This window comes from Pseudonaja textilis, chromosome 1 (genome assembly GCF_049901715.1).
Source record: "Pseudonaja textilis isolate UNSWEBS1 chromosome 1, rPseTex1.2, whole genome shotgun sequence".
NCBI classification, from domain to species: domain Eukaryota; kingdom Metazoa; phylum Chordata; class Lepidosauria; order Squamata; family Elapidae; genus Pseudonaja; species Pseudonaja textilis.
The window spans coordinates 16339041-16362245 of record NC_141990.1 but is presented as its reverse complement, the minus strand read 5'-3'; the positions used below and the strand labels follow the sequence as shown (position 1 = coordinate 16362245).

At 40.6% G+C, this 23205-nt stretch overlaps 1 protein-coding gene across 2 annotated transcripts in view; it reads right to left on the bottom strand.

Moving 5' to 3' along the window:
• Positions 1–23205, bottom strand: part of ANKFY1 (ankyrin repeat and FYVE domain containing 1) — a 58382-nt gene that overhangs the window by 12301 nt on the left and 22876 nt on the right. For both annotated transcript variants that reach the window (XM_026708706.2, XM_026708707.2), the window contains exons 6-17: positions 21884–22033; positions 19923–20088; positions 14790–14994; positions 13184–13252; positions 12599–12798; positions 12387–12484; positions 10102–10327; positions 8909–9007; positions 7737–7890; positions 5953–6121; positions 4067–4185; positions 2627–2783 (exon numbers count right to left, since the gene is read on the bottom strand). In XM_026708706.2, coding sequence (XP_026564491.1) covers positions 2627–2783; positions 4067–4185; positions 5953–6121; positions 7737–7890; positions 8909–9007; positions 10102–10327; positions 12387–12484; positions 12599–12798; positions 13184–13252; positions 14790–14994; positions 19923–20088; positions 21884–22033 — 1812 coding nt within the window. The remainder of the gene's footprint in view (positions 1–2626; positions 2784–4066; positions 4186–5952; positions 6122–7736; positions 7891–8908; positions 9008–10101; positions 10328–12386; positions 12485–12598; positions 12799–13183; positions 13253–14789; positions 14995–19922; positions 20089–21883; positions 22034–23205) is intronic.

Below are 23205 nucleotides of genomic sequence, written 5' to 3'. Positions count from 1 at the left end.
CATCTCAATTCAAATCATTATATTTATACTTTTGTCTGTTCTGTTTCAATTTCATATTATCTTTCCTCATTAAACAGATTTTCTCCTGTAGTTACTAATTACCTTTATATCTTTTAATTACATCCATTCAACACTTACTTAAATGTAAATATATACCTTAAGGTTATGACCTTCAATATAATACATAATACATAACTTCCAATCAAATTCTGCTTGGTACATTCTTATAATACATACTATATTCTTTTTAAAAAAGGATTATAAATATATGTAATTATAAACCCTCATTCCATTCCAATTCAGTTCTATCATTAATAATCATTAAAATCTTAACATCTTTAACACTTCTTTTCAATTAAATATCATATATACTTAAAGACACATATCATCTCCATAATTAATTTTTCCCTTATTTCTCTTCACATGTTTTGTAAATCATTAAATATTCATTTTGTTACATTTATTTATTGACAAGCATTCCACTGAATTATCATAGCTATTTTATCAAACATTTTAATCATACATTTTCATATTTTCTAAAATTATTTATGTTTCTAATATAACAATACTATCTTATGTATCTTTGCAGAATCCTTTTCCATTAAATTTTCACCCATTATCTCTAAATAGGCCCTGTTTCTCTATATTTTGCTTCTGTCCTTTATAACTTCTTTTCCTTTCTTTCTTCCCTCTCATCTTCTCCCTCCCTTTTTTACCCCCTTGTCTCTCTAGTTCTAATTCTCTCTTCTGCATTTCCCTCTTCTGTTGCTTTCTGATTTTATGCTTATTTTTCACTCTATTTTTTTTTTTGGGGGAGTTGTTTTTCCCAATCTTAAATTTTTCATTCTCTTTCCCCACTTTCCCTTTTTCCCCCCACCTAAGATTACTTGTTCATTAAAGATGGCTTCTTCTTTGTCACAATCTTCTTGTTCTGCAGGCATTTCTTGTTGTTTCTCATAATTCCAAATCTCCATTTCTAAAAACTGAAATATGAAGCCAAAAGAACCTCTCCCTTCTTGTGCATCTTCTTTGTACTTTTTAAGTTCCATTTTCAGTTCTTCTAAAAGTGGAGCCATTTTAAACAGTTTTAAACAACCACCCGATTGATTTTAGTCATTCAAATACAATAACTAAAAATCCAGAAATCATCAAGAATTCAAATAGTCTGGAGTTATATCTTCTTATTTCTTTTTCCACTTTCTCTTCCTGGGGTTTTTGTTGCGATATTTCAGTTAGAATGTATCTTTTGGAAGTCTTGTTGAGATTTTGCTGTAAGTTCTCTTTAAATTCCAGGCAGTCTCCTCCCTTCCAGATCCTGCCCTTTTATTCTTTTTCTCTCCTTTCCTGTTTTCAAAAACTTTTGATTATCCAGAAATCTTTATTATCCCTTTGACTTTTTATTTTCAGCATTAAATGCTTATTAATGTCAAAGCGGATTTTTTTTCCAATTTCTTGCTTAAGTCTCTTATCTGTCAGTATAGGAAAACGAGAAAAAAAAAATCTTTTCCTTTTTCTCTCTCCTTCGCAGCTTAAAAATCTTCTTAGGGAACAATGTTACTGATTTTTTTTAATAGTTTCAATTCCAGGGTACCTTATTTGTTGCTTTTGCTGTTTGACCCGGTCAACCAAAACTTTCTCTTCTTATTTTCCTCCTGCACATTCTTTTCCGGTCGAGTTCTTCTTTGTGGTGGCCATTTCTGACCACCGCTACAACCACCTTCGGGAAAGGGAGTAATGGCCAGCTGGGGAGGAGAGATGCAGCTCTCCTCAACCCTGCAGGCAGTCTCCCCCTTCTTTACCACCTCTACGGGGTGGCTTAGCCCTGAAACCAGCCGGCTCGGGGCACTCCAGCGGAGAGCACGGATCGAAGCCTCGCAGAAACGAGGCTTCGGTCTGTTGCCGAAGAAGCTCAAACCGGAAGTCCCAAAAGCTCTAAACCCATTTGGACGCCATTCCCCAAAGCCCTTTCAAAATAGACCTACTCAACCCTTCACACAGTTGCTCCCATTTTGAAGCACACCTAAACTGCCATGTAAATTCTAAAAGAGACTTAATGTCATTTTCAAAGTGCTAAACAAACAGCATTCTCTTCTAAAATCCAAAAAAAGAACTAGAAAATCACAGCTTCTTTGTATACGCAGCACCACTGTGATCTTTGTTTCCACCCAATTCAGCCTGTATCTGGAATCAAACCCAACTTTATATTTCTTATGTTGTTTGAAACAAACAAGCATGCATCAATAAAGTAACAGTAACCATGACCTGTAAATGTGGCTATTTATGCTACAATTATACATCAGTGGGTCACATATTCAAAAATGTATCCAGGAGAGTGAGACAAATGAGTCAATTTAACCTGAAGCTTCACCTAATTTAAAGAATAGAAAGTATTTAGCTAGTTTCCAACTGAAGGACAGATCTGATAAGCAAGCAAGGATGGATTTATAGGAAAGGACTGGGTTCTTGACAGAAATGATAAACCTGAGCACAATGTAGAAGCGGAATATTTTCAAAGCAACTGTCCATAAGGAAAGATTCAAAGAGCAGGTGCATAAGAAATTAGCATAACAGCAATGAAAAAAGGGCTGCCAGCAGAAGCTGAACCGTTATAACTTTTCTCACATACCTGTGCATTTACGTTGGCACCAAACTCCAGAAGGCATTGTACAGTTTCTTCAAGTCCCCAGCAAGCTGCCAAGTGCAATGGCGTCTGTCTATCATGAGCCTCCTCATCACCTTCTCCATTGGCACCTGGCTGCCTTGGGCTGTTCACATCACAGCCACTGGGAAGAAAGTAGCATTAAAGGATCAGCCTGAAGCATTCAAAAATTCCAGACTGTAAAAAAAAAAAAGGAACTTGCTCCATTTTAAAAGCTAGAGTTAAAATGATATCCACCAGTCCTCAAATGGGAAGAGAACTATACCTGCATAAAATGTCATGCCCATATTAGTGATCTCTATCCCAGGGCTCTCCAACCTTGACAACTTTAAGACTCGTGCACTTCAACTCCCAGAATTCCTCAGCCAGCTTTGCTGGCTAAGGAATTCTGGGAGTTGAAGTGCACAAGTCTTAAAGTTGTCAAGGTTGGAGACGCCTGCTCTATCCTATTATTGCACCACACCAAGAAATTATAATGCCCTATTTAGAAAGTACACGGATCTTTAAGGATAGAGATACTGGCTTCCCATCCAACCAAGGTTCAACAGCTATCAAAAGAACCTCCAGCAACAGTTCTCCTTAACTAGGGTAGCACCACAGCTGGGGGGAGACATGCATTCTGACACTCAGCTAGAACATTTGCTTCTGCAGGAGTGCTTTCTGCAGGTGTTTTGAAAGGGAATCAGGTGATATGCTTCTTTTGGCTTATGTTTAGCATTATTCTGGCATAGCGTTAAGCCTCCTTCTAAAAACACAGCTGATCAACAGCTCCTTATGTTTCTTTTGAACGTGAGTTTTAATGCTATTTCAGAAAAGCACTTAAAGATGTATTTAAAAATAGCCTGAATGGGCACTGAGAGAGCTGTGTGGTGAAACAGGAGAGCGTTGGCTTTCTCTCTCCTAATACATTGAGTAACCTGCTCTCCTGCAGCACTACTAGTCGGCTGCTGTTCAGGCTGATCCATGGTTCCAAGCTGGGGATCTACTCAACAGCCTGGGAGACAGCATGGAGAGAGCTGTTTGAAAGCATCGGTCTCGTCTACTGCCCAGACAGAATGGCCCTGCAAAATTGTGTCCACATCAGTCTAGAGTGGCCAATAGAGGTAGTCCGCAACTTGTGACTGTTCAATGTTGTGAAGGACCTGTCTAGGAATACTTACGACCCAATTCTGTCACGTGACTGCATGTAAGGTACTGGGCAATTGCCACCATTTACAGCACTTCGCAGTGCCCCATGGTCACACGACCGTGTTTTATGACAATTTTGCAGAAAACCAGCATTTACTTTGGTTTTCAGCAAAACCAGCTTATAGTGAACCAGGAATGGCTGGATTTATAGGATAATCATATAAATTGCATCACAAAATGCTGTAAACTTTTGTACTATGGGGTTCCCCCACCCCCGACCTGCGGATCAAGAAGCAGGCAATCTGTTCGCTGTTCTCGTCAATGGCCCGGTGCAGCAATGTCTGTAAACAACCACTTGGTCCTGGGCCCCAGCAAGTTGCATCACAGCCGTGCCTTACCTGCAAGCAAGAGATAAAGGGATACATTCAACATATGAAAATGTATGACTTTTTTTTAAAACAAAAAGTCTTAGAGAAGTGACTTCTGGAATGAAAAACAGACATCTTTATATCATAATCTGCCTTTCTTATGTGTATATATAAACAAAGAGTATGCAGGCTGTTCAACCTTGAAAATTGCATTTATTTATTTGGTCTCTATTAAAATGTACTTTCCTGAACTTAGGCAGGAAAAAATCAATAGAATAGGCAGTACCTGGCTCAATAGTAGTAACTGTGAGATGGATATAAGGGGCCTATTGGACCACCACTTAAGTATGAGCCAGCAGCTTCAGCTGCCAAAAAAGCCAACATAGTTGTAGGCTGCATCAACAGAGAGATAGCATCAAGATCATGAGAAATGATAGTACCACTTTATACCTCCCTAGTGAGGCTACACTTGCAATACTGTGTACAGCTCTGGTCGGCATGATACACTAAAGATGCTGAGAGCCTAGATAGCATGCAAAGAAAAGCAACAAAGGGGGCTGGTCTGGGGGCTAAATTGTATGGTGTACAGGTGAGGGAGCTAGATAGGTCTAGCCAGGGGTGGGATTCAAATTTTTTAACAACCGGTTCTGTGGGCGTGGCTTAGTTGATTGGTGTGGTTTGGTGGTCATGTTACTGGATGGATGTGGTTTGGTGGTCATGTTATTGGCTGGGTGTGGCCAACTCAATATCACTCACATCGAGGCACGCATCTCCTCGCCTGGCCTCTCATGACTGCAACAGTTGTAAGTGTGAAAAATGGTCATAAGTCACTTTTTTCAGTGCCATTGTAACTTTGAATGATCACTCCACACAAGCAAAGTACCAGCAAAGGAAGGAAAAAAAACTCCAGCGAAGTTCCTGAGACAGGAAGTCTAGTCCTGCCAAGAATGTAATAAGGGTTAACGGAGAGGCAGTTTCTGTAAGCAACACCAGAGTGTTTCCTTCCTGCCTTCCTTACAGGATTAGGCCAGTAATTTCTTCTAACAACCGGTTCTCCAAACTGCTTAGAATGTTAACAACCGGTTCTAGTGAATAGGTGCGAACTGATAGAATCCCACCCCTGGGTCTAGCTTTTTAGCACCAAGCTCTGAAACAGGAGCGTGTGCACACGCACCAGAAATCATAAGAGCAGCTCCCCAACGCATGTGCGTGGGAGTGCCAGAAACCGGAAGCTTAGCTTCCCGGCGCACATATACGCGCCAGCCACCTGGTCATCCGGTTTCTAACGCGCATGCGTGTGCGAAGACCACCAGCTGCCCGGTGTGCACATGCAATCCAGGGAACTGCTCTTCCAGTTTCTGGTGGTCCCGCGCACGTGAAGACCAGATGGCCAGCACACATATATATGCTGGAACTGGCCAGAACTGGCATGCCTGGAGAGATGGCTCTGCATGCCACTTCCGGCATGTGTGGCATAGGTTGGCCATCACAGGTCTAGCCTATCAGAAGAATTAGAAGGAACATGATAACGGCCTTCTGGTACGTGAGAGGCTGTCACAAGAAGAGGGGATTAACTTCTTCTCCAAAGCATCAGAGGACAGGACAAGAAGTAATGGGTGGAAGCTTGTTAAAGAGAGATCCAACCTAGAAGTAAGGAGAAATTTTCTGAAATGAGAACAATTAATCAGTAGAATAGCTTGCCTCCCGGAGTTGTGGGTGCTCCATTGCTGGAGGTTTTTCAAAATACTTAAGATTGTAACATTTATTCTTAACTTTATCAGTTCCATTCCCTCTTACCAGTGTTGAAGCAATATCTTCCAGATTATTTTCAAGAGCAAGCCAGAGGGGCGGGTTCCCCTTCTCATCTGGCACAGACATGTCTGCTCCTCTGGTGCAGATTGCATCAACTACCAAGGGTAGCTGGTTTTTGATAGCTAGCTGAAGAGCTGTCTCTCCATCTTGAGTCCTGTGATAAAGGCAATGTAAACTCTATTTCTTAGACTTTTACTTCTGACAGGAAATCCTTACTACTCAATACCTGATTAATATAATCACAGTTCCACCCCTTAATTGGTTTCCCTCTGGGATCACAAACAAGAGTTTATCAAAACATGCAGCAGAACTGCACTCTGTAGTGACACAGAAGGGGAAAATTATTATACAAGTTAGCAGCAAGGAGTAATTGTATGAAATGACTCTTTAATTGGATGTTATCCTTAGATGTTATTGAGAGGTGACCCTCAAAACCTTTCAAAAACCCTGTAAGTATTTTGCTTTCAAAACAGTGGCAAACCCCATAAATGCTCATGTAGTTCTCATTGTCTGAAAAGCAGTAAAAAAGCTAAACATTCAGTTCTCCATGTTTTTAATAATTATTATTTCAACTAGATAAATTGGAGAATATGATTGGAGAACTATTGTACATTTGCTGTTCTTGAAAATGAAAAGTCCATCTGCTCACACTAACTGCTCTATAAAGAATGAGTTGAGCTCCAAGATTTCATACGTGTTCCTGCCCATCTACCTCCTATTACCCAAGGCCTTTTCCACAGACAATGCCAGAAGTTAAAGGTAGAGCTTTCTTCATGTAAAACAAGTGCTAACCCTAGCCTTTAATAATTCTGTATGTTATACTGAAATTCTAGTTAATTTTTTTTTAATCTCTTGCCTGAGCAGGAGACCTGGATTCCTGGTCCTGGCCTCTGGCTGTTTGTCTCTTACCATGTAAGAACAAACTCTCAATAATGCATATGTTCCTACAATTTTCAATGGGAAACAAAAGAAATAGCAAATCCATTGGTCTACCTTAATAAAGTACATTTTCTGACAAAAAGCCACTTCTGGAAAATTCTGGCTTGTGTAATATTGTCTGTTACTGAATCTCTCAATGGAAACTAAAATATGCATCCACAGTTACAAAAAATAACACCATTATAAGAGCATTTTAAAAATGAGCCCCTCTCAAAGTGTCTAGGGCCGTGGTGGCAAACCTATGACATGCGTGCCCATTTGTGCCGGCACGCGAGCTGCAGGGAAACTTACTTCACTGTGCATGTGCGCACCTCACAGCTGATTTTTGGCCTGTTTGAGGACAGCTTCTGCAGCCTTTGCAGGCCAAAAAATAAGTCTGCTTCGTCTGTAACATCGGAAGTAACAAAACAGACCTATTTTTTGCCCTGCAAAGGCTACAGAAGCTATTCTCAAGCCACTGGGAGGCCAAAAAAGGCGTCAAATGGGCCGAAAATCAGCTGGGAGGCTCAGTGCAGGTAAGGGGGCGGCGGGTGGGTGGGTGGGTTTGCACACGTATGCGCAGGGGGCAAGAGTGTGTGTGCACACGTGAGCGAGCCCACAATTTTGGGCACAGAAGCCCCAAAAGATTAGCCACCACTGGTCTACGGCATGGAGACGGTCAAAAGACTCAAGTCAGCTATGAGAAATGTTTTGATATTTAACCGGCAATTAATTTAATAAAATGGATTCTTGGGCTGGTTCCCCTCTTCTGCTTGGAGCCTAAAAATTGAATTCTGAAAGCCTGCCAAGAGTTTCGTGCAAATACAGAAGTAATTCCCTCCTCTTATTACCTGACACTGATATCGGCTTGATGCTCTAGGAGGAACAAGGCACTCTTGCTATCCTGTCTCTGTATTGCCATGTGTAGCAGAGTCTGTCCATCTGACATCGTGTCATTGATGGAGGCTCCAGAGCCCAGGAGTTGAGCTGCAATCTTGTGCATACCTGATGGGAAAAGGGGCAAGAAATTTATGGCATTTTTAATCTAAGGAGCTTGGGTCAACTTAAGACAGCTTCCCAGTCCAGGTTTTCAATAACATTCCTAAGATGTAGTTTACTTGTTAACTATTTTAATTATTTTAAATTCAGCATCAGAAAGCCCAGAACCTTCCAAGTGCTTAGGGGTACATGATAGCTAGATTTTATGTGCTCAAGGTCAGCATACCTGGAAAGTACAAAATTAGTAAAGATTATTTTGTGCTTAAGTCCTAAGTTCACATACAGAATTCTGTTAGCTGTCAAATGTCTCTAGACTATTACCGAGCTGCTGAACCTGGGGTGGGAGGGAGGGAGGGTTTCATTTGCGCATGCACAGGATTTAGGTTGGATACACAAAACCATTCCACCTGCCGCCACTGAAGCCGCCACCGGTGTCAGTCTGTGGAACCAAAAAGGTTGGGACTCCTGCTCTAGATGCTCCCAAAAGCTGCCACTGAATTTGAATTTTTAAGGGGATGTTAGGGGAAAATGTTCTCGTTCTCTCTCTTCCCCTCTCTCTCTGTAAAATCATAAACTGTATTTAATTGAAATTTAAATGAAATTTAAATGAAACCATTTTTTTTTTATCCTGGCAGCTTCTTTTTTTCGATCCTGACCTCATCAGCTTTTTAGGATGCATCTCTGCCCACAAGTGCCTTGGCTTGCAAAAGCTAACCGTTTCAGAGAACACCCTAGCAAACTTGTGCTGCTGAGCCACCACTTGTAAAGAATAAAGGGTGGGTAATGACATGAAATAACTAAACCTCCCCTGCATTTGAAAACAGGATTTAAAACATCAGGTTGGATAGTGCTTTAAACTCTCATTCATTTCAATCGAGAGAGCACAGAAAAGTCTTTCTTGGTGAATCGTTTGATTGGTTGCCTGGACTATATCCTTAATTTCTAAAACGACACTTGCTTTTATTTTGCAAAAGAAAGCCTCTTCAACCTACCATACTGATATTATGCTTGTTTCAATGCTTACCTGTCCACAATGCTAATCCTAGCACAGTTTGATCTCTAGAATCCTTGAGACTGAAGTCTGGAATGATTTGCAAGTTGTTGGTCGCATGAAGAGCGTTAGCTAAAAAAACCCAAAAAATAAAACTCAGGTTTTTCTAAACATTCTAACTTAACGTGCTAAAGTATGTTGTGAATTACAATTTTCAAAACTCTTAGTCAAAATCCACAGCATCCTAGCTTGACCTGGAATCCAGATATATTAGTCTTTAATTTTCTTTTCTTTATAAGTTTTTTTTATTTTTTTAACTTGAACATATCATCTTCCATTTAATTTTCATAATCAGTGATTCAACCATCATAAAGGTCATCCTGGTTGAGAATTCTGAGTTTTGTAGTCCTAATCTATCTGTTTGGAGCCAGACCGAGAAGGGCTAAATAAGATCCTTTTGCTTTAAATGATCAGATTGAGACATCCTGCCTTTTGAACAGTAGCTTCCATTTTATATTCACAGCTGGGAATTCTAGAACTTATAGGTGGTCCTTAAACTATAAGTTCTAGAATCCCCAGCTGTAAATATAAAATGGAAGCTACTGTTCAAAAAGCAGGATGTCTCAATCTGATCATATACTTACAAATACAATTGGAACCAGAATTTCCATTTCTAAGCAAGGTGATGGTGAAGTTAGCCATAGGATTCATTTAACAACTGCAGTGATTTGCTTAGCTGTGGCATAAAACTGGGTATGACTCATTTAACAATCATCTTCCTTAGCAAGAGAAATCCTGGTCCCAATTACAGTCAGAAGTTGAGTTATGCGACCTTTTCTCTCTACAAAGTGTTGAGGACGCTCTCTCAATCATAAAGGTTGTTCACCTCTGCTCTGGACCAAGTTGTTAGAGATCTCCTTTTATGGCCCCCACTCTCCCATTTACAAAGAGAAGTATAAATTCCCAGTCTCCTTTTTGATTTGATTTAGTATAGGATTAGTATAGGATTTCCTGCTTGAGCAGGGAATTGGGCTAAAAGACCTCCAAGGTTCTTTCCAGCTCTGTTATTTTCATCACCTTCTCAGATTTTTCCTCTTGGTTCTTCTCTTTAACTCTCAAGCGAACCTCTTCCAGGTGACCCTTTTCCTACTCCTTGGTTTTATTCATTCTACTCTGATGCTTTCCGGTGAGCAACTCCGTACCTAAAGTTTCACTGAACATCTTACCTTTTTGCTCCAGGATGACCGATACCACGTCTGGGTGGTTATAGGCTATTGCCATATGAAGAGGAGTTTGCAAACTAACACTATCCGCAGTGCCAGGCATGACAGTCCCCTTTGGGGCAGGTGCTGCTTTCTCTGTCTGGATATTTGGGTTAGCTCCCTGTTGCAGCAACTCAGCTGTGAGATTGGCTAGACCGTGCTGGCAGGCTGTGTGCAGCGGTGTTTCACCCTTTAAAAAAAGAAAAGTTGGAGAAATGAAAGGCATCTGCTGGGAGAATTGGGGGGGTGGGGGCGGTAAGCTCCTGAAAAAGACTTCCCAGAGCTAAGCAGCCCAGACCTCAAGTCTCACGTGCTGACATGAACTTTGCTATCATCAATCTAATCTGAACCTGGGATGAATTGTTTCTGAAGACAGATGTGAGTTCATCTGATTGTATGGCCTGCCTTCTATACCACCCTCCCCTAATCCCCTCCAAAAACCACCACCCCCTACCACAGCTGGGCTTCACACCAGAGAAAGGCAAGCAATTATATTCTCAGCAGCAGCCTTGGATTCTCAATGGCCAGTTAAAGGCAGCCAGGCTATCATACAGGTAGTCCTCAACTTACAACCATAACTGAATCTGAAAATTATGGCCGTGAATTGTGCCAGTTGTTAGGTGGGTGATCACATGACCAACTCGATTTTATAACTTTTTGTTGGCAGTCATTAAGCAACCATGGAGGTTGTAAAAGAAACATTGCATTGTTAAGTAAACCCATTTTCTGCAATGGGCATTTTTTTTTTGTCAGAAACCAGAAGTGAACATCAATTTCTGGCAAAAAAAAAATGTCATAGATTGTGATCATGTCCTTGCAGACCACTGCAAATGGTAGTAAATGTGGGTCAGTTGCCAAGCACCCAAAATGCAAACATGTAACTGCAGGGCAGGCAACCATCACTGAAACTTTGAAGCCAGGAATGATGGCCCTTTTTTGGGGGGGGTGGGGGGCATCATAACTTTGAACAGTTGCTAAACAACTAGTCGTTAGTCAAGAGCTCCCAGTATTGTGCAAGAAATTGAAAGGAATCAAACAAGGTGACTTGAATTGTTTTCATTCCACCATAAAATTTAAAAAAAAAACCAGTAATGAATGTATTTCTATCTAAGCTGTTTTCTTCCTCCTTCCCCTTTTTCTTGTGCACTGTATCTTTTAAAGGTAAAAACTTTTTTTTTATTATTCGGATCAGGCTGCCATTCAAGGAACCTGGCTGAAGGATGAACAACACACATCATACAGAGGTAGACATATTGCTAAGGAAATAAATAAAACTGCCCTGGATGGTCTCACATATGATCCGGTGGCTCAGGGGATGCATTACGAGTCTTGGTGGTGCAGTGGTTAAAGTGCAGTACTGCAAACTACTTCTGCTGACAGCCAGCTGCCTGCAATTTGGCAGATCGACTCCCACCAGGCTTCAAGCTTCCATCCTTCTGAGGTCAGTAAAATGAGGACCCAGTGTCAACTCAAAAGGGGGTGCATGTTGGAGTCCTGACACCCAGATTGTTGGGGGCAATATGCTGATTCTGTAAACCACTTAGAAAAAGTACTATAAAGCACTATAAAGTGGTATATAAGTTTAAGTGCTATTGCTATTACACAAATGGCAGGATTAAAGAATTAAATGCTTGGGTCTTTGGTTGTTGATTATGAGATGTGACTGAGGATGAAATCAAGGCATATTATTTACTCTCTAAGAACAATACAGCTAGTCCTTGGCTTACGACCACAATGGAGTCCAAAATTTTTGTTGCTAAGTGAGACCATTGTTAAGTGACGTTTGCCCCATTTTATGACCTTCCTTGCCACAGTTATTAAATGAATCACTACAGCTGTTCAATTAGTAACATGGTTAAGTGAATCTGGCTTCCCCATGGACTTTGCTGATCAAAAAGTTGCAAAAAGTGATCGCATAACTCCAGGACGCTGCAACCGTCATAAATACGAGCCAGTTGCCAAGGATCTGAATTTTGATCACGTGACCACGGGGTTGCTGCAATGGTCCTGAGTATGAAAACCAGTCACAAGTCACTTTTTCCAGGATCATAACTTCGAGCAGCCACTAAACAAACTGTTGTTAAGTTGAGGACTACCTGTATACCTTCTACCGTTACATTTTGCAGTAAGAGCTTCCATGGTATTGACCCATATCTCATGACACGGTACAAAAGGAACCGCAGCGACAACTACTTTGGGACAGACCAACCACCATCCTTTGCATTCAATATTCCTTTCTTCAGACCTACCCATTTATTCCTGTGATTGACTGTGGCCCCGTGTGTGGCTAGGAACAGTGCTGCAGCTTCATTTTCGGCCTCCGCAGCTCTCTGTAACAAGCAGCTTCCTACAAGCAACCACCAACAAGCAGAGCAAAATTAAGAGCAATAAATACAAATTCAGCCGGCCCTCCCAGCTAAGCCCCGCTCTTTAATTTCTTGGCAGCCTCACATTCTCTCACCTGTCACTGTATCTGGAGCATCAGTATTGCTCCCTCGTTGGATGAGTCTAGCGGCAAAGCTGTTCTCATCAAAATAATTGCCGTTTTGCACAGGGACATCCTCAAAGGGGTTGACAGACAGGTCAGAAGACATGGTAATATATTGAACCGCAAGCCACAGGGCGGTACTTCCTTCGTGGTCCTTCAGTTCCAGATCAAGTCTAAGAAGAACCACAGAGTCTTATTTTCCATCATGCTGGAGATATGGTCTTTGTTCCAACATAGTGAAAATCAGGACCTTCTACTATTGGGGGAATGTTTGTCCCTTATTTACTGGGCTAGGCTTTCAACGGCTACATTTTGCATTTTCTGCCTTCTGGAGAAAGTAATAATAATAAATGTTTAATTTTTAGAGCCAAAGAATATCAGACAAACTTACTGACTTATAAGATTAACTGTTATTATAATTTTTTGATAAATGCAAATAATTCTTCCAGGCTGTAACCTAATGTAACAAATGGTTCTTAGCAACATTATTTAAAATAGCAGTCCAACAGATAAACCTTCCTCAACTTGTCCATATTTTGTTGGCTTTCACAAACTTACTGTTTGCACTGCAGCAGCTGACTGAATACTTGGTCGTTTCTCACAAGAATAGATGAGTGCAATGGAGTTCTAAGGAAGAAAGGAAGGAAAAGTTATTTCAAATGCAAGGTCATAAAAGCAACCTGCCATAATTTAGAAGCCCCAACACACTTGGAGAGAGAATTAGGGACTCCTTCCTTCTTTTGGCTCCAGTGGCTTCAGTTTTATTTATATCATGACTATATAAAAATATGACTATCATTAAATATTGTTCAGAAGTCAGACAATTTGTTTTAGGCTTATCTTCCAACAAGGTTCTTCTTGGGTATCACTTCAATGTTTGACATGCCATCCAATTTATTTTTATTTATTTAGGAAACACATATGGCCGCCTACTTGCTCACAGCGACTCTAGGCAGCTTACAAGCTATAAAAACACAGCATAGAAAATAATAATAATAATAAAAAAAACAGGTTAACTGAGTTTTCACATTTTTAACTCATGCAGCCTCCTTCTGATAGGTTTCATTCTTAGCCATGATATCTGACACCCCAGTAACTTCTCCTCATCCAGTGACCAAAGTCAAATCATGAATAGGTAGTTTTCCACTTACAACCGTAATGGAGCTTGTCCATTAAGGTTCTAAGTTGTGACAATCATAAAATGGGTCACTACATTATCAGACCCTTTTTTATGATCTTTATTTTTTGTGGTGGCCTTTAAGCAACTCTGGAGATTGTAAAGTAAACCCATTGTTTGCCAGGAGCTGCTTTTGCCAAAAGGGCAAATGTTTCAGCAAACAATGTTGTAAAACACAGTCATATGACCACAAAATGCTATGAATGCCTGTAGATGCAGGCTAGCCAATAGCACCCAACATGCAGTCATGTAACTGGGGGGTGTATGGCCACCAGAACTGGGTCATAGCCAGCTTTGAGGAGTCGGCTGTAGTTCAAACAGTTGTTAGGTAAACAATCATGTTGAGGACAACCTGTATTGTGCTATCTTTGAGCAATGGAATTAGTTATTATGTAAGGTCATTAGGAACTTTATGGACAATGTATAATTGTAGGTGCAGCCCTTACCATGACCTAAACTACCTTTAACAAATTCTATCTAATCTCTTTTTGGGCTCCCTCCCCAACATTCTCAGTGGATTTTTAAATATAAACCTATAGTAAATATTGATAAAACATGACAAATGGTTTTCCTTCCATTCCAGATGAACTCTGGGAAGAATAGCATCTTATGTTGAAAAGCATTCTGGAGCCACCATGTTGAATTAAGGCTTAGATAGTGAAAATCAAGCTGTTGTATTATTGAGATTCAGTTCAAACACAGAGCAAATGACTTTGCTAACAGAAGGTGTCAAATTCAATCCCCAGCAACCCTGTTTGAATGAGAACTGTGAAACAGTGAGCCACATGAAGTTACTAACTGATATTCTACAACAGCCTCGAGATGTCCGAATGAAGAAAACTGCTACAAATATGGCAAATGCTGAGAATGCTGGGCTTAAGCGGATACTTCTGGAGGATGTTCAGGCTGGGGAAAGCTTCCTATGTCCACATCAACCTCATGAGTAACAGTCACACGTACAAAAACAGCAGGCTACCCAATAGTCACCTTCCTTGACTGTCTTGCATGTTGGGGTTGGCTCCTGCCTTTAGGAGGGACTCCGCAATCTGAGCCATCTCCGTCATGACTTCTGGTTTGTGCTTCTTGGAGTTATAAGATGCCACAAGATGGAGGGGAGTTTGTTGATCTCCCAGTGTTGCAGCATTCACCCGGGCACCATTTTTAATCAGGAAATTAGCAGCAAATTTATCTCCTGTTGAGTAGGGAAAAAAATAATGACCAATATCTCAACATGTGAAGAAAAAGTTACTATCCCTTCCCAGCTTTCCCTCACATTCAGCACCATGCTAATAAAGGAAAACTCTTCCATAAGACTCACAGTAGCAATATATATTCCCACATATAAACACATCTCAGTGAGAGATAAAAGGAGTTACAAAAAAAGAATAATCTTGACAATTGGAATTCCCTTGAAGCAGATCTTTTAGATAGAAAGGGATAGATTATACTGTACGTTAGGCTTCTTAGTACTATGTCCCAGGTCCCACATTATGGCACAATATGACTATCCAACATTTCAGTGATCAGGAGCTATCTTTAACTTCATTGTTTGTGTTATATCCATGCTAAGTTTATGTTAAGGATTATACTTCATGTTTCTGAAAATACCGCCAATTTTCAGTGATCAATGTTATTAAAATATGAGAATGATTGAAGAGATTTGAAAAATTACCCCTGCCATAGTTTTTCAACCATGATTTACTGACTATTTCACAACCAACTGGGCTCTTACAACACACTGAACCAAAGCCAATGAATTACCTTATAGTTTATCCATAACTCAGACTATGTGTTAACTTTGCAGTAAAGGCAGATTGACTCAGCAAGAGCTCGATTACAGTTTTATGATTATGATGCCGGCTCTATCTACTACAAAGGTTGAAAGAGACAGAAATCACACACGCAGAGAAAGAGGAACTGCTGGATGTATCTCTGAATCCATTAACTTTCTTCCCTTTTGGCAACTAATTTTTTCTAGACACAGGCAGCAGGGACAAACAGCAACATTATGCAAGTTAAGACTAACAGTAGAGGGCACAAAACAACCAACAGAGACAATTTCCCCGTGTTTGTGTATAGACTGTTTCTTCTGTCCCTTATAGCTTTCTCAGCCTGCCAAAGGGAGAATCTTTCAAACTGGCAGAACACCAGAGTGATGTGTAAAACATGGGCAAACTCTCAAAACAGGCTTTCCTAAAAATTTTAATGAAGCCAGGCTAGGAAAATCTGGACCAGAGACTCTCTTAGATGGAGACAGCTGGGAGCCAGGAACAGAAGCAGAAGAATGTTTCAACAGTGGGGGGGAGAAGGAAAGCATCTCTGCAAGTTTTCAGTTTTCACCCATCCACAGCTTAATGAACAAGTAGTATGTAAAGCAACACTAGAAATGGCTATCCAGAAGAAGTCGTTCGGGGAGGGCGGAGGGCATATTTCTGCCATGAATCAGGTACAGTTTGTGTAAGTTTCTCCAAACAGCAACAGTCCTTGGCCTGGCCAAGAACAGGCTGGGAAAAATAGAGCAAGTGAACTGCAACTGCACGTAGACAATCAGGACGTGAGATGTGCCGAGTTCCCAGGCAAACCCTCACCCTCTCTTTCTCTTGTGGTCCTGCCCGTAACTGGAAACGGATAATGTGATTCCCCTTTATTTAAGCAAGAAGGACAAAACAATTGAACTAATAGGTTTATCACTGTGAAAAATAAACTGGGAACAAAATCCCTTTGCTCTTCCCTCCACTGACTGCATCCAAGAACTGAAAAACAAATTATATATGAAAACCCACTCTACGCTTGCCCCTGCGTTCCAGCCCTTGTTTTCAGTGTGGACTCTGGCCAAAATGGTTGCCCACTGATACTTTAGAGCCACAAAGAGAGCCAATGGACTTCCACTGGACAATGGGAAGCTGCTTCTGGAACCTCAGTATAGTAAGAAAAAAAGCTTCTCCCTGCAGTCAGCGGAAGGAAGAACAAAGGGACCATATTCTCAGGTACCCCAAGCTCTCCAATTTCAAGCTCCAACACTGATATCGCAGCCAAAATCCTAACCCTCTGATGAGGAGCACAAACTCAATTGAACTGCCAAGCCAAAATGAAACAGTACTCAATGCGGACTACATTTGATAATATGTATGCATGCTCCTAATGTGCAAGCATTTTGTATTATACATCAAAATAGAGAAGAGCAATTTTCCTGCCAAAGAAGGTAAATATGTGTATTCCAGGATAATGTTGCAGGATCTAATCTGAGCCAGTCACCAGGACCAAAGGTTTATTCTTCCAAGGTTCTGGCTATTAAGTCATTGATTATTGTTTCCTTGTGCTGTTGTGCCCTCAACACCTGATAGGCTGGTAGTAAATCAAACCTCCTATTGACTGACAAGGGGCCCATTTCCCAGGCTTCAATCATTTCTCTGGCTGTTTTTATCCCTGCTTGGCCAACAATCATAGTAGCTGCAAAATTGAATGCATGTCCTTGTTCATTGCAATGTGAGGCTACCAATGAGTTCGGGTCTCCTTGTCTAACCATTTGTTCATAAGCCATCAACACCCTATTAACAACTAAAAGCTACACACCATCATCAACCATATAAATACAATATGTAGAACAGTCATATATTCTGGAGAGATAGAAGTTCCCTAATGAGCTTCCAGCACGAGTCGGAAAGCTTGGAAGAAAAATTCTTTGGTCCCGATGAGAGACCTAGATTGGATGTAGCAATTTTCCTTTTTTACATTCAAAGCTTTTTTACATTTTTTAGCTAGTAAAGGCAGGATGGGGGTGGTATGACAATGATGCGATTATATCAATAGAAGGGACACTATAAATTTTTTTAGCCCTTGAGGTTGGGGGCCTGAACAAAATGGATTCCACTGGCAATCTAATATACCTTGTTCAGAGTTTCCTGAACAACAAAAAAGAATAGTAGAAACAAGGACCGCCAATAATAAGTTACTTTGCTGATGATGCTTGACAGTATGTTCATAGTGTGCACACAGAACTATGATTCAGATGCTTTTCATTTTCTATAGGCATTTAGCTCAGGAGCAGAACAGAAGATGCTTCCCCGCTGTAAGAAAACTATGTAACTCAAGATGTTGCTGCTCTGTTCTTTTGCTCTCAGTGTCATGGCAACCAATTCCTATCTGACCATACTAGTTCTCAAGACAGTTTTCCTCTTGCATACTAAAAACTTAGAATATACAAACACCATACATTGTGCAAAGCTCCAGGAAGGCGTTTGTTTTTCTGTTTACGAAACACCATCTTAAAATAAAGTGCAATATAACATTAGCCCAGGCATTTGTCATGGTCATAACAAGAGACCTTAAATTAAAGCAGCTTTCCCAGCTATGCAATGGGCACAACTCTAGAGACCCTCCCTGGGTTGAAGTTCACTGTCAGCAATATATACAATTCTGTATGAAAAACAATGGAAGATGAAGCTCCATTGGAGAACAGATACAGAAGGAATAAGAGAGAAAGCAGCAAGAAGAGAGGACTACTAGGTTGGCCATTTTCCCTTTAAGTGAACCTCAGGTTTGGGGGAATGTTGGTGACTTTGATAAAAATTTGTGCAGTCATGAAAACTCCCTCAATCTTCACTGTACCCCACCAGAAGAGGGACGTTGCCCCCAATTCTAAAACATAACCCACTATACTCCATCTTAGGTTAGCTAGACCCTTCACATATTTGTAACATGTGAATCAATTCAAGTCCAAGTTTCAGTCAAGTCTAAGTCAGATGCCACTGGGTTGTGTTTACAAAGGTTCCTAAGCATTTTCAAAGCTCCAGGCTCAAAAGCCTGATTGGCTACCTTATATTAAAGTTATACAATCTGAGATCCTGGACACACGTGCATATATCCCCCCCAACCATACAAAATTTATCCAATGAATATTTTTAATGATGTCAAGGAAGAAATGAGTCAATATCAACGAGCAATTTTTCTTTTCTTTTTATGACCCTGTAATCCCTAGTATCGGGATGGAGTCGGGGCAACTGAATGGAGCCGAGTGCTCACTGGCTGGATGCCCTTCCTGATGCCTACGTGGAGTTTGTAGCAATTTTCTCTTTGCATCCTGATAGAGAAATGTCTGCTGTTACTGAGGATTCAACTGTCATTCTCCTGTGAGCTGAGTGTCTACAACTCTAGACCACCACCCTGCCCGAGCAAATATACTAAATATATTTAATTAATTTAATGTAAATTGCATAAAAGTATACATTTTTTTATCCTGGACCTGCTTTTGTGTGTGTGTGTGTATAGCCTTCAATGCTTCGTTTAAAAGCCAAATATAGCTCCCATAAAGTTTTACATCCTCGTTCTTATTAAACAGAAGCCACTATAATCTGTAAAAGGTGAAAAATGGCAAAATGAAGACTTCCAGGATCACCCACTCCTTCTGCTCTAAAATTGCTCACCTCACTCACTACCTCTGTAGGCCAGAAGAAAGGAATTTGTGTATGGTGCAAGTAGACCTTGACTTACAACCATTTGTTTAGTGACCATTTGAAGTTACAAAACGGCACTGAAAAAAGTGATTAGGACAGTTTTTTACAATTACGACCACTGCATTATCCCCATGGCCACATGATCAGTATTCAGATGCTTGGCAACTGGTTCATATTTATGACAGCTGCAGTGTCCTCGGTGTCATGAGATCATCTTTTGTGACCTTCCGACAGCAAAGTCAATGTGAAAGCCTGACTGATTTTATAACTATGTTACTAACTTGACAACTGCAGGGATTCATTTAACAATTGTGTCAAGAAAGGTATAAACTGGGGCAAGACTCACTTAACTGTCTCGTTTAGCAACATAAACTTTGGGCTCACTTGTGGTCGTTAAGTTGAGGACTATCTGTACTAAAACTCAATTCTGCCCTAAGGACATATTAAGCCAAAATGCAATCATATCAATTTAACATGGCTTTTGGCCTTGCATGATATATGAAACCAGCCAATGATTGCTTGTGCAACATAGTTAAGCAAAATGTCTTTTCACCTTATTGAACGCAGCAACAGTTACTCTGAATTCCTAGTGGTTTTGTCTGTTGAGAAATTCAAAGGCCTGCAACTATTAAATTCAGCCCATCCTGATCTGTATAAACATCTTTACCCCTTTGAATTGCTTTGTGCAACAAACTCCAGCCTTTCTTGTCCATCATATCCACATCTGCTTTGTGATTCACCAAGGTAGTTGCAATGCTTTCCAGCCTTCGACAAAGTGCTAAGTCTAAAGCAAGGTCTCCATTGTGATCCAGTTCATTTAATTTCCCAGGCAGCTGCAGGAACAGAAACAGTGGACAGATGTCAGCCAGTGTAGTAACACAAGGAACAGAAGCAGTTACCAGTATTTTAAACCAGGATTCAAATATTTGTTCCCAAGGGAAATGCTAGGTATGACGGGAAACCAAAAGGCATACTGAAACTTTTAGGAGATGGCAGAAGCCATAGCTTAATGAATAAATGCCTTCTGTTTGGCAGAAGATCTACAATTCATCTAGAGTCAATCTGACAATCAGAAGGAAACAGAAACTGGCTATGGATCAATGGCGTCAATATACAGAACAGCTTCTTATAGAGCTGTGGTGGCACAGTATTGCAGGCTAATTCTGCTAACTGCCGACTGCCAGCAGTTCGAGTCCACCGGCTCAAGGTTGACTCATCCTTCCGGGGTTGATAAAATGAGGACCCAGATTTTTGGGGGCAATATGCTGACTCTATAAACTGCTTAGAGAGGACTCTATAAGGACTATGAACCAGTATATAAGTCTAAGTGCTATTACTATTGATAAAAGTTCAATTAGATCAGTGTTTGCTAACCTTAATCATTTTAAGATGTGTGGACTTCAACTCTCAGAATACCCCCGTTAGCATTGAAATCCACACATCTTAAAATGGTTAAGGAAATACTGAAATTGATGCATTACAAATAAATATAACAAAAACTATTCATTTTTAATCCTTTAATTTATTTACTTTTTATCAGTATCAGTTGCTAGCAATTGTTCCTTTAAAAAAAAAAAGTGCATGTATGCTAGAAATATTCCAAGATGTCACATCCAGACTATCTGAGGAACGGAATGGGATTTTTAGGCTCCTACCATTGGTCATGCCTGCTTCTCCAAGGTTTCGCCTCTGCATTATTATCCAGTAGCCTTTCTCCTTGGCTGAGCCTCCCCCATCCTGTCACCCTGGCAAATGGGCCACAGGATGATCTTGTTAGAAGGAAGGTGAGGGGATGGAAAAGCGGGGTTGGGAGAGGCATAAATAACCTGGCTTCATCCAAAGGAGTTTTTGTCCCCCTCTCCACTCTTCCACCCCATCCCCTTCCTTCTCCTAACAAGATTGCACCATGGCTTCTGGCTGCTACCATTGGCAGTCAGCCGATTGGCTGGGGGACAACTGTCCCGGGTGGCCAAATGCCCAACACGAACTGTACGTCGACGAATGGGTTGCACCAAAAGGCCGGGGACGGAGGGGCCGTGGCCCATTTGCCAGGGCGAAAGGATGGGGGAGGGCCAGCCAAGGAGAAAAGCTGGTGGATAATAATGGAGAGGTGAAACCCTGGAGAAGCAGGCACGGCCAATGGTAGGAGCCTAAAAGTCCTAGACCCCTGAGGAACCATCTCATCTCAGTGGGATTGGCCCAGCCACCCATCACAAAAGGGATATGCTGCAGATTCCATCAGTCAAGGAATTCTAGCTGATGAGGTCCAGAAGAGTCTCTTCTGTCATGGCCACTGCCCTTTGGAATATCATGCTGCCAGAGGAAAGATCCACAATCAGCCTTTTGGTCTTCTGAAAGGCCTTGAAAATCTGGATCTGCCAATTAACCTGGGCCCCCAATGGGGGCAGACATATTTAAAGTGGTTAATGCAACAAGACTCCACCTCCTTCCTGAGTGCATCTTGCTCCCTTCCTTGCCATCTTTGTCAATTTTTAAGTCAATTTTAATGTTAATATTTATTGTTTTAATGTTTTACCATATTGCTTTTATTTGGTTGGAAACCACCTGGAGTCCCCTCTAGGCAAGATGGTTGGCACATAAACTAATTAGTTAATAAATGAATCCTACCTGTGAATCCATTTCAATAAGGTATAGGAAAACAACATCTTCTCTCTCCACTTTAATAGCTTTGTGCAAAGGGAAATCTGTTTTAGATTTGATCATTTTATACAAGAGCTGAGCGCTCATACTACTGAAGTCTTCTTTCCTCAAATCATCCTACAAAGCATTAGGGGAAAAAAGATACAATTTTATCTTGATCTCAACAAGCATTAGCTTTGTCTTCTGAACCACGTTATAAATGAGAATGGCCACTGAGCAATTTTGATCGTGAATTCGGAGTTGAACTGCCAATGTATGGAAGGCATGGATTTTTTTAAAAGCAGACGTCTGATTAAAAGTTCAGCAAGATTCACTAAAAAGGCAAGAAACAATTCTAAGCATCTGCTTTTATCTCAGAAAACAGAAATATTTTAAGAAACGTGTCTCAACTTGGAAGCAGATGGATAAGGCTATCTAGGTTTCTCAGTTTTACAAATGACATAGTTAGATCAACCTATAAACTCAAAAAGAATGAGACCCAAGGAGTTATATTCATGACAAAATAAATATTCAACATGACAAAGTAATGGCATTAATTAAGGAACTTCAAAGTTAAAATATGTGCTGTGGTGTTAGAAGACCACTAAGACTAAGGAGACTGTCTTACATACTAGCCATTTTCAATTAGAAATCTTGAAGACTATCTATGCAAGCTGCACAAACTATTTATAAAAAAGTACCGTACTTTAGTGTCTCCACATGAGAATCAGACCTTGCAGGAGAAAAAAAAAATGAACATCTAAAATTTCTTGCTTTGAAAGAAAGAGAAAACAACAACCCTCCCTTGATTCACTAAAATTTCTCTCCTGAAGAATACCAGTGTTGTAGTTCTGTACACAACTGTTTCCCTAAGGCTTGGATCACAGTTCTAAGAACATCTGCCCACATTTCATCACCCCAAACTACTAGCATATTTATCTGAAGACAGCGTGCAGGCTGATGTTCTTTAATGAGGCATTTTCTCCACGCCACAAAATGTTTTCAGAGGAGAAAACATTTTTGAACTAAGCTGCAATTCGACAGAATTTCATGTTTTCAATACAAATTTCTGCTGCTAATGCTATGACCTCCTATTTTAAGTAGCCAGTCACCACTGGTGAGGAAAAAAACAGCTTGTTCCTCATGCAAAAATAAAACTTCTCGGGACAAGAAAAGTTAGAACATCATGGAAGAGGTTAAGCTAAACAATCTCTCTCTAACATGCTGGCTTGTTCCATACAAGGAGGTTCTCTCTTTTTGTTTTTATCCAAAAGAGCATTCATAGTAAGATCTTTGTTCTGAGATACAGA